General features: G+C 40.2%; 1 protein-coding gene across 1 annotated transcript in view; it reads left to right on the top strand.

Moving 5' to 3' along the window:
* The window catches only part of FANCI (FA complementation group I), a 63,612-nt gene that overhangs the window by 45,580 nt on the left and 6,305 nt on the right, over positions 1-11,727 (top strand). The window contains exons 28-32 of the mRNA XM_078151142.1: positions 4,202-4,253; positions 4,730-4,857; positions 4,983-5,051; positions 5,220-5,313; positions 5,565-5,749. Of these exons, the coding sequence (XP_078007268.1) occupies positions 4,202-4,253; positions 4,730-4,857; positions 4,983-5,051; positions 5,220-5,313; positions 5,565-5,749 (528 nt within the window). The remainder of the gene's footprint in view (positions 1-4,201; positions 4,254-4,729; positions 4,858-4,982; positions 5,052-5,219; positions 5,314-5,564; positions 5,750-11,727) is intronic.

Here is an 11,727-nt window from a genome sequence, read left to right as displayed (position 1 = left end):
ACTTAAGAAATGCTTATTCTCTCTCTCCTCCCCCCCCCCCCTTTCACATTTTCAGGTGACACAAAGCTGAGGGGAATAACCAGTACACTGGAGGGGAGTCAGGATCCAGAAGGGATCTGGACAGGCTCAAGCAGGGCTGGGGACCCTGCAGCCTCGAGGCTACATGTGGCCTTCTAGGTCCTCATGTGTGGCCTTTTGATGAGTCCAAGTTTTACAGAACAAATCCTTTGATGAAAGGGACAATATCCAGAAGAAAAGTGGTTGACAGTGTCAAAGAGGTCAAGAAGTATGAGGGTTAAGCAAAGGCCATCAAACTTGACAGTTAAGAGATCATTGGTAACTTTAGAGAGAGCAAATAGTGAAAATGTTGAAAGCCAGACAGCAAAGGGCTGAGAAGAGACTGAGAGAAGAAAAGGCAATGAGTATAAAACAGAGTTTCTTAACATGGGATCTGTGTCCTTTTTAAAAAATTGAACATTTTGATAATTGCATTTCAATGTAATTGGTTCCATTTCTCATCCTAGCTCTTTCATTTTGTACATTTTAAAAGCTCATTCAGAGAAGGGGTCCATAGGTTCCCCAGACTACCAAAGAGGTCTGTGACGCACTTAAAAGTTAAGAACCAACTCCTGATGTGGCTTCTTCTAAGAGTTTGACTGAGACAGGGAATGGAGATAAAGGATGATAGCCTGAAGGGGTAGTAGGATCCAGAGAAGATTTTTCGAGAATGGGAGTAATTTAAATGTGTAGGTAGCAAGGAAGGAACCAGGACCTTAGGAGGGATGTGAAGTTAAGGGACAGAGAGGATGGTTGTGAGGGTAGAAAAGATAAGAATGGATGAGATCAAGGATTCATATAGAGGTATTAGCCTTGGAGCAGAGACGAGCCATCTCTTCCTCAGAATAGAGTAAAGGAAGAGAGCTTGGGGAAGAGGGGATGGTGATGTCCAGAGGTTATAAGATTGAAGAAAGAGAAGAGAGTTCTCATGACAGGTGGCCTCTACTTTCTTAGTGAGGTATAAGGTAAGGACCTCAACTGTGAGAGTGGAGGGGAGGGGTAATAAGGGAAGCTTGAGGAGAGAAGTTTGGAGCAACAGCTGTGGAGAGTGAGATAGAGAATTAGATAAAACAAATTTATAGTGGACACAGCATAGTTGCATGACTCTTCTTGTGAAAAAAATGGAGATGTGTGGGCTAAACAATAATACAGTTAGAAGATTTGGAATTAGTTAAATGCCCAGATGCAGTCATCATTAATGATTCCATGTTATGTTGGAAAGATCTCTCTGTTGTAGTATGCTAGGAATCTCTCCTTTGCTGTATGCCATCTAACACTTTTATTAGTTACTTGGATAAAAGGATGGATGGTGTGGTTATCAGATTTGCAAATGAGAGAAGCCTAGGGGAAAGATAGAAGAGCACAGATTCCTCAGATACTCCACTAGAGAACTCCTGACATGTGGAAGTTGAACTGCTAACGACTACTGAGTCCAGCCATTCAAGCAGATGAGATCCATTTAACTGTACTGTTATTTAGTCTGCCTTCTAACTTTTCCACAAGAATAAAATAATATGCTATAGCAAATGCTTTACTAAAATCATACTAGCATGCACTAGACTGCTAGAATGAAGGAGCATTACTGAACGTTGGAAACTGACATTCTATTCAGTGGTCATTAAACACCAACTTGATGCAAAGCACTGTCTTAGTTGTACATTTTAATCCCTCTATACCTTATCCTATGCAACTTTAGTCCATATTTTTCTACAAGTCTTCAGCAGAGGGTTTATCCAATAGGCATCGTATGAGTACCAGTGGAGCATCTGGTCTGTCCATAAAGTTCCTTTCACTACATGACCTGCCTATCTCCTTTTTCCATCATACATTTCTCTGATATCTCTTATGCCACTTCTGTACTATTTGTTGGCAGCATGTTTCCTTGATCTGCAGTTTTAATTCTTTGAAGACTGATATCCATCACCAGAAGAATATTGGAGTTAAAAAGGCAAACCTTTGTTTCAGTGATAAGCTTGGGTTCATTAAAAGTGTGTAGAGGGGTAGCTAGTGGCACAGTGGATAGAGCACCAACCCTGAAGTCAGGAGGACCTGAGTTCAAATCTGGCCTCAGACTTGACACTTACTAGCTGTGTGACCTTGGGCAAGTCACTTAGCCCCAATTGCTTAAAAAAAACATTTTTTTTAAAGTGTGTAGAGTTTCCCAAAGGCAGTCCAACCTGCTCTTGTCCCTTTTTTATTATTTGGACCCACTTCATTCATCTATGGTATTGGTTTGAAATATGAGCACTAGCAGACCAGTTTTATGGGTTGTCCCAGCAACTGTACAATCGTAGTCTGTCATTCTTTATTTACTTGTTTTTTCCTGTGTGACTAGCTAGGCCAAGTTTTTTGGTTTTGGTTTTTTGCATGATTATGGAACTCATTTAGGACCATTTTATTGCTTAAGAGTTTGATACGATCAGCATAATGTCATCCAAAAACTGGAGCATTTGTAGGAACTGAAAAGCTGTAGGGAATCCCTTTCTTTTGGACTGTTGATGGATATCCTCCATGACAGTGGCATACAGTTTTGGCAAGTACACATCTCCCTGTTTTATGGACCACTTTGAGATTAACAATCAGAAGATCACCAAACAAAGTTCTCGTCTGTTCTTACATTGCTCAAGACATCAAGAATTAGAAGGGCGTTAACTAGGGAAAAAAATCTTTGCAGCAAATTTCTCTGATGAAGGTCTAATATCTAAGACATGGGGAAATTAAAACATATATAAGAACAAGAGCCATTCCCCAATACATATATTTTCAGAGGATATGGACCAACATTTTTCAAAAGAAAAAGTACAAGCTGTCAAAAGTCACATTTTAAAATGTTCCAAATCACTAATATTAAGAGAAATGCAGATTGAAATGAAGTTTCACCTCACACCCACTAAATTGGCAAAGATGACAAAAAAAGAAAAATGACAGTTGTTGGTGGGAATGTGGGAGAACAAGCACCCTAATGCACATAAACTGTAACCATTCTCCTAGAAAACAGTTTGGAGCTATATCCAAAAAAAAGGACTAAACTTGCTATATTTTTTGACCCAGTGATACTGCTACTAGGCCTGTACCCCTAAAAGATCATAGAGGGAAAGGACCCATATGTACAAAAATATTTACAGCTATACTATGTTTTGTGGCCAAGCAACTTGGGACTGGCTGAAAAAAAATGATGATATATAAATATAGTGGAATATTATGTCAGAAGAAATGACAGTAAAGGACAGATTCAGAGAAATCCAGGAAGATATCTATGAAATAGTGCAATGAGAACAATTTATACAACGACTAACATTTAAAGGAAAAAAACTTTAGAAGACTAAACTCTGATCAATGTCATGACCAACCACGATTCAAGAGGACTCATATATTGGATCATGTTTCCCACCTCTTGGCAAAGGTGATAGACTAGTGATGTAGAAGGAGACGTGAATTTTCATACATGCCCAGCATATGGATTTTTTTTTTAAACCAATTTTATTTGTTAGAAGAGAAGGCTTTGGAGGGGGAGCTGTGGAATAGAGATTGGGGTGGGGAATAGTAATAATGCTGGGGGGGAAATCAAGGCAATATTTTAAAATTCACATATGAGTGAAGACAGACATGCAGAACATTTTGAAAATATGGTGATTAGTGATTACTTTTTTTGTAAAGATGTGCTTAATAGATTTATTTTTTGGTAGTTATTGTTTCATTATCCTTCCCCTTTCCCTCCTAGATAATTTTGATTACATGAAATGGAAAATATTTTCCATGAATAAGATCATTGCAGCTAGGATACAATGGAAAACTTTCCCCCCAGGACCTGGTAATAGCATTCATTATATATTTAAATTTAATAACTCCTTTTAGGAGATGGCAGGAAGATTAGTAAATTTTAATCCCTGAAAGGATGGCAGGTCTTGAGTGTAAGTCAAACACAAATCATTCTGAAAGAAGTCTTTGATTATAGAGTGAGAATTCATTTTCATGGGGATACTGGAGCAAAATTGAAATGGATGTGTGGTCAAGTTATTGACAAATCATTTGCTTAGACTTGGAAATAAATGCCCAGTGGTCATTTATTTTTGACAATACTTGGGACCCAGTTTTTTTGTTTGTCACTAACATATGAGTGACTGATCCTTTCACTTTGATACAGCTTATTCAGATGCTCTCCTGGACAGTCAAGATGTGCAAGGAAAACAGTCTGGGTATGTGCTTTTCTTTTTATGCCATACATAAACCATTGTCATCAAATAGCATTTAGTTAAACAATGTTATTTGACACTAGGACTATACTAGTCTTTTATTGATTTGGTGACTTTGTTCTATCTTAATAGCCTTTGCTTATCTGACTTGGACAGATAGGAAGACCAACCCATACAGATGGTTAAAACAAGTTTGTTTTGGGTTAGGGTGGGGATGCTTCGGCCTCTAGGCTACATGTGGCCTTCTAGGTCCTAGCCTTTTTCTGGGTCCAAGTTTTACAGAACAAATCCTTTTAAGGGGAGTTTTCTGTGAAGTTTGGATTTGGTCAAAGGGCTGCACTTGAGGACCTAGAGGGCCACATGTGGCCTTGAAGCCACAGAGTCCCTACCCCTGGACGACAGTGTGATCTTCAGCTGTTTCCCTTAAAGGCTTACTGGCCTACTTGATCACTGATTTCCTCTCTCTTTTCCTTTCTTAGAGGATGCCTCATTTTGCAAGGGCCTTTTGAATCTCCTCTTCAGCCTCCATGTTCTGTGCAAGAGTCCTGTTAGCCTACTACGTGACCTGTCCCAAGATATCCATGGACAGCTTGGAGATCTAGACCAGGTGCTGCAGAATGAATGTTCTGACTACTGCAGGCCTAGGGTTGGAAGCATGGGAGCCGAGTCTTTTCTGATCTGAAAAGAAGACAACTTCTGTGCTGATGACTCTTATTCTTTCTTTTTCCCCAGGATATAGAGGTAGAAAAGCCAAACCACTTCGCAATGGTGAATCTAAGAACCGCAGCTCCCACTGTTTGTGTAAGTGTTGCTAGCAGACCCATGCAGAATATCATTTACTGCATACTAGAAGTAACCAAGAACAAATTATAGTAGTTGAAACCTGGGGGCCTGGCTCCTGCACCTCCAAGTCTCCTGTCTCAGCTGAATCCTATGCACCATATTGCCAAGTCACTTTTTCTTTTGTAGTTACAGGTTCTCAGTCAGGCTGAAAAAGTCTTAGAAGAAGTAGACTGGCTGATCACCAAACTTAAGGGACATCTTGGCCATGAGACTCTGTCGGGTAAGTGCTCATTCACATGAAGGTACATGAAAATAGTTTGGAACTGAGACTAAAAAGCCACATTATAGAAGGAGAATTTCTGAGGTAGAATTAGTCTAACTTTATGTCACTGGTATTTATTGTTGGTAAACTACAAACTTATTTTCACTAGACTGTTGTGCTAAAGTAGAAGGGCTTTGAGTTTGTCACTCTGATTTTAGCTCTACTGAAGCTGATTTGGGTTTATACTTGCTGATATTTTCTCCTTTCAGAGGAGGCTTCTCAAGAAGTCTCACTAAACCAGGCCCTCGAGAAGGCAGCTATCCTGCAACTTGGAACTCTACTCACAGCTTTCCATGAGCTGGTGCAGACAGCACTCCCAACAGGCAGCTGCGTGGACAGCCTGCTAAGGAACCTCAGCAAAATCTATACCATCCTTACAGCCCTCGTTAAATATGTGAGTAATTAATAAAGAAGTCATGCTGAGTCTGTTCTACTGTGGCCGCTAGCCCAGAACCATAGAGTTCGCTTCCAGATTCACATCATAAAACTGCACAGACCAGGTCGACCTTGTTCCAAGGTCCTATAATAGTCATTAGTTTGGTCTTACTTGGGGCAGGCTTCGCCAGCCTTCCCTAATGGCCCTGTTAGATAAGCAGATATATCCCCATTTTTTCAGGTGAGGAAACTGATGCTTGGAGTGGTTAAGTGACTTGCCCAAGGTCATGCAGCTAGTAAGTAACAATTCCAGCAATGACCCAAGTGTCCTGACTTCTGCAGAGGCAGCTGATGACACCGTGATAGAGCGCTGGGCCTGGAGGCAGGAAGACCTGAGTTCAGATGCACAGAGGTGGAAGATGAGGGGCCATGTAGGTGAAATAACAAGTAGGCCAGTTTGGCTGGAGCATATAGTGTATGAGAGGGATTAATGTGTAATCGGCCTGGAAGGATGAGTTAGAGCCAGATTCTGAAGGGCTTTAAATGCCAAATGGATCCTTTGTTTTTTTCTTCTAAATTTAAACACCAAAGAAGAAGCATTTCTAAACACAGCAGAATACAAGCAGGACATATACTATAACTATGATTCTCTGTTTCCCTCCACTTGCTTTTTTAAAAAGTATAAACTCTACACATGACTTTTAAAACTGTCCTGCTTGTCTGTAGTTCTTTCTGAATTTTTTATTTGCCTCTGTGCATTTTTTCAATCAGCAAAAATCCTTCTTCTCTTTCCCCTCCCAAACTACCTCCCATTGAAAACAAAAAAACAACAAAACCTCTGCTTACAAATGTGTAATCAAACAAAACCAACTTTAATGTCCAAAATAAATCCGTCTCATCTGGCACAGTGTCCTTCACCTTTTTGTCAGATGGTAGGTAGCATGTTTCATCATTAGTCCTCTAGAATCATGGTTGATCACTGTGCTGATCAGATTTCTTAATTCTTTCAAGTTGTTTGTCTTTACCATATTGTTGTCATTGTATAAATTGTTCTCCTAGTTCTGTTCATTATGTATCAGTTCATCTAAGTCTTCCCAGGTTTCTCTGAAACCACCCATTCCATCATTTCTTAAAGCATAGAAGTATTCCATTACATTCACATACCATAACTTATTTAGTTAACAAGTTATAACATTCCCAACTTTATGGGCACCCTTCAAATTTACATCCTATGCCACTTCAAAAAGCTATAAATATTTTTGTACATCCTCAGTTAGTTTAGGAATAATCTCTTCCTGCATCTGCCCTTCTTTAATTCCTCCTTCTTCCCTTTCCCTTCTGTTTCCCTGTTGAGTTAAATATTTTACTTGTGACTATTCCCTCCTTACTCATCCCTACTGGTTTCCTTGTTGAGTTTGATGTATTTCTACTGCAAACTGTGTGTCCAGATCTCTTCTCTGTTGGAGATAAGTGGGAGGTTCTTCTGATTCCCCCTCACCTTCATCCCTTCCTCTATGTTTGTATATTCCTATGTACCCCAGTTATACAAAATAACAAATTCTATTCACCTCTTCCTCCTTTCCACTTTTTTAACTTCCCTTCCCTTTCCCCTCTTCAGACTCTTGGAACAGAACCAATTTGCCCAGTAAGGTAAATTTTTCTCGTTTAAGATATTTAGTATCCTTGGAAGATAATAAGGTTCTGGGGGGATACTTGTTTCTTCTCCTCATATTACCATGTTAGAAATACATCATCATACAACTTCTTCCAGTTGCTCAGATAAATTTTCCTTTCTAGGTTTCTCTCAACTCTTGTATTTATATTTCAGAATTCCTACTCAGCTCTGGTTTTTGATTTAGGGATGTGTGAAGTTTTCTATTCCTTTGAGGTCCATTTTTTCCCTTTAGGATTATATTTGGTTTTGCCAGGTAAAATATTTTTGGTTGTAAGCCTTTCTCTTTTGCTTTTTGAAATACTGTACTCCAAGGGTTTCCCTGGATTTTAGTAGACGCTTCAATGTCTCATGTGACCTTTACTGTAATTGAAGTGCTTCTTTTTGGATGCTTCCAGTATTTTTCTTTGATGTGGAAATCTCTGAACATTGCCTGTGACATTCTTAGGACTTTTTCTTTGAGGTTATTTTCAAGAGGTGACCAGTGAATTATTTCTAGCTTTACTTTACCCTCTGGTTCTAGAAGATCTTGGCAGTTTCCATTTATGATTATTTTAAATATAATGTCCAGGCTTTTGTTTTGTAAGCATGGTTTTCAGGCAGTCCAACAACTCACATTTTCTATTCTTGACCTGTTTTCCAGGTCATTTGTTTTTGATATCTGATATCTTATATTTTCTTCAGGTTTTTTTGGTTTTGTTTTTATTTTAATATTTCATGCTGTCTTGTGGAATCTATTTGTTTGGTCTGTTCTGGTTTTTAGAGATTCCATTTCTTAGATAAGAACCTTTTATTACTTAACACTTTTTTTCTAGGCTACTTATTCTTCCACTTCTTATCTCAAGTGTTTTTATTTCATTTATCTCTTGCTTCCTTTCTTCTAAGTATTTGTGGAGTCCTTGTGGAAAATCTTTTTTCTTTGAGTTTCCTATTGCAATTTTAGGGAATTAATTTGCAATAATGTTTGATGCTGGTTGATATTTTCTTTGACTTACTGATCTCTCTCTAGCTTTAGTTCTTGAATTGGGATACGGTTGTCCCCCTACCCAACTTTTGGGTAGAATGGTTGGCTCTGCTTGCTCTCTGGGTCTTCATGCTGACCTCTACTTTCTGAGGTTCAGTGGCCTTCTGAATCTTTGAGGTTCACTTAGGGCCCTCTCTGCCATATCAGGATGGTATTAGGGACCTCAGAGCTGCTACACCATCACTAGAATTTTCAAGGTCTCTTCCCTGGCATTTTCTTAGGGGCCCCCTCTGCTCATGCTGCCTCTGGACACAGCCTTGCAGGCTACAGGTGTTCCATCTATGATCAAGCTGGAGGTACTGGCCTAGGCATTGCTTGGGATGGGAGTGGGGTGGGGAATGGGGACAGGGAAGGATTCTTCTCTATTGTGGGCTGCTAGTTGACATTTTGTGCTCTTCTGGGGTGAAATCTCACTTAGTATAGTATCTCATTGGATTTCTCAATTGTTTTTCTGTCTGATGCAAGCTTCAAAGTTTTGCTGCGATAGGTATGCGAGAACTGCCTCTCATTTAGGCAACCATCTTGGCAAAAAGTCCAGGGACATTTGTATTTTATCCTAGAAATGATAGGGAACCACTGAAGCATCTTGTACAGGGAAATAACATGGTTAGACCTCTTTAGCAATATCATTTGACAGCCTGATTAAGAATAGATCAGAGTAGGGAAAAGTAGGGTGTAGGGAGACCAATTAGGAGGCTATTTCAGTAGTCCAGGCAAGAGGTTATGAGGGCTTGAACTAGGACCATGGCCATGTGGATGGAAAGAAAAGGACCAGGAGGAAAAGAATGAACGTGTAAGTAGAGTTGCCAAGATTGAGCAGATTTTTGGATAACAGGTGTGGGCACCTGAGAGAAGGATTGAGGACTAAAGTTGTGGTCCTGAATCACTGAAAGAAGTACGGTGCTTTTTTGCTAGGAATAGGGAAGTAGGGAAGGGGGCATTTCTGGGGAATTAATTCTATTGTAGACATGTTGCATCTGAGATGCCTGTAGGACATTTTGGTGAAAATGTTCAGCAGGCATTTGATGATGTGAGGTTGAAACTCTGGAGAAGGATCAATGTCACAAAAACTTAGAAAGAAGAGAATATCCAAGAGGAGGTGGTCAGTAGTGCCAAGCACTGCAGAAAAGTCAAGGATGAATAAAAGATCATTGGTGACCTTGAAAGGGCAACCCAACTTTGTTGTTGGGGACAGAAGCAAATGAGAAGTAAGAAAAGCTGACAAGTGCGGACAGTTTTCTCTAGGAGTTTGGCTGTGCAAGAGAGGAAAAAAATAAGACAACAGCTTGAACAGGGAATGATAGGGTTAAAAGGTATCATAACATAATGGAAAGTATTAAGAGTCAGAAAGACTCATTTTGAGTCATAGCTATGGGACACTAGGCAAGTCAACCTCTCTGAACCCCCTTTTCTTCATGGAATAGTACTCATCATTTACCTCATAGAGTTGTGAAGAAGGTGTGTTGGAAGCCACAGAATACTATGCAAAGGTGAACTATCATCATCATCATCATCATCATCGTTGTTGTTATTGTTATTACCTTGACACTAACATCAATTCTTGCCTGAGAAAAGGCAAATATTATTTGGTATTCATTAGCAAGTATCTTCTGCTTTGTACTTAGATGTTTTAGTCCAAAACAGGAAAACAAAAAATGGTTCAAACTGGAGTAGCCTAATACTCAGACATAGAAAATATCATAATGCATTTGGACAGTTATCCCTGTTTCTAGGCAGTTGGCAGTCAGGGTGGGGCAGGGGAATAAGCTTTTGAAGTGGGAGCATCAGTAGTCTTGGCAATATCTGTGTTGGCATTCTTACAGAGGATAATAACGATAGTCTGGTGTCCCAGATAAAGGGACAATTGGCTTGGTAGGGAAAGGGCCCCTCTAGGCACAGAGCTGAGCTGTACCTAAATGTAGGAAAATAAGGTAGGAAGGAGTGGCTTCTGTTCTCTGTCATTCCCCAAAAGGAAGGCTATGTTTTTCTGAAAGAAAAGTTACCCAGGATCTTTTGCCAAAACTAATGCCTTTTCCTGATCCTCTTCTTTCTTGATCTCTCTGCAGCCTTTGACTTCGTCACCCTCTTCTCCTTAATATTTTCTTTCATGACATTGCTCTATCCTGGTTCTCCTACCTCTCTTTTTGCCACTTCTCAGTTTTCTTTTCTGGATCTTCATACATACTGGCTAATGGTGAATGTCCTCCAAAGCTTTGTCCTCGACCCTCTTCTTCCTCAGTACTAGCCCACCACCTTTTTTTTTTTTGCCAACTCTAGTTTGCCAGTTCCTACTCTATTCCATTTCACTGGTGATATTAGTTCCCGTGGATTCAGTTACCTCTATGCTGATGATTCCCAGATATCCCGCCCTAACCTCTCTCTCAGTCTCCAAACTCTTATCTCCAGCTGTCTATTAGGCATCTCAAATTGGATGTCTCATAGACTTTTTTGGGGGGAGGCAGTTTGCGACTTGCCCAGGGTCACACAGCTGATGTCTGAGGCTAGATTTGAACTCAGGTCCTCCAGATTCCAGGGCTGATACTCTATCCCGTGCCACATAGGTGCCCCTCATAGACATTTTAAATTCAGTATGTCCCAAATTGAACTCCTCTCTTCCTTCTATATTACTGCCCAGGGTACCATCATCTTCCCTGTCACTGAGGCTAAAAACCCAGGGGTCCTCCTCGACTCACTCCTTCACCCCCATATCCAATCTGTTGCCAACTATTATTGATTTTACCTTCATAATCTCTCTCATATATTCCTCTTTTCTTCTCTGACACTGCCACCACCGTGGATCAGGCCTTCATCACTTCATGCCTATTGCGATGGCCTGCTGGGTAGTCTGCCTTCCTCATCTCTTCCACCATTGCAGTTCACCCTCCACTCAGCTGTCAAAGTGTTCTTCCTACAGCGCAGGTCTGACCATTAAATAAACTCCAGTGGCTAGATGTCATCTCCAGGATTAAATATAAAATCCTGTCTTTGGCATTCAAAGCCCTTCATACCCAGCGCCCTATTCTACCTTTCTAGTCTTTTTACACCTTGCTCCCACATAATATGCAATCCAGTTACACTGACTTCTTGGCTGTTCTTCATACAAGGCACTCTGTCTTCTGACTCCAAGCATTTTCAATGCCTGCCCCCCAGGTCTGGAATGCTTTTCCTCCTCATTTCTACCTCCTGGCTTCCTTTGAGTCCCAGCTAAAACCATACCTTTTGCAAAAGCCTTTCTCTTTTAATGCTCATGCCTTCCCTCTGTTGATTATCTCCCATTTATCCTATCTGTAGCTTCTTTGTA

This window comes from Phascolarctos cinereus, unplaced genomic scaffold, assembly GCF_003287225.1.
Source record: "Phascolarctos cinereus isolate Bilbo 61053 unplaced genomic scaffold, phaCin_HiC Scaffold_3;HRSCAF=262, whole genome shotgun sequence".
Classification (NCBI taxonomy): domain Eukaryota; kingdom Metazoa; phylum Chordata; class Mammalia; order Diprotodontia; family Phascolarctidae; genus Phascolarctos; species Phascolarctos cinereus.
Note: the sequence above shows the minus strand (reverse complement) of the source record. Positions and strands in the feature narration are given on the sequence as shown.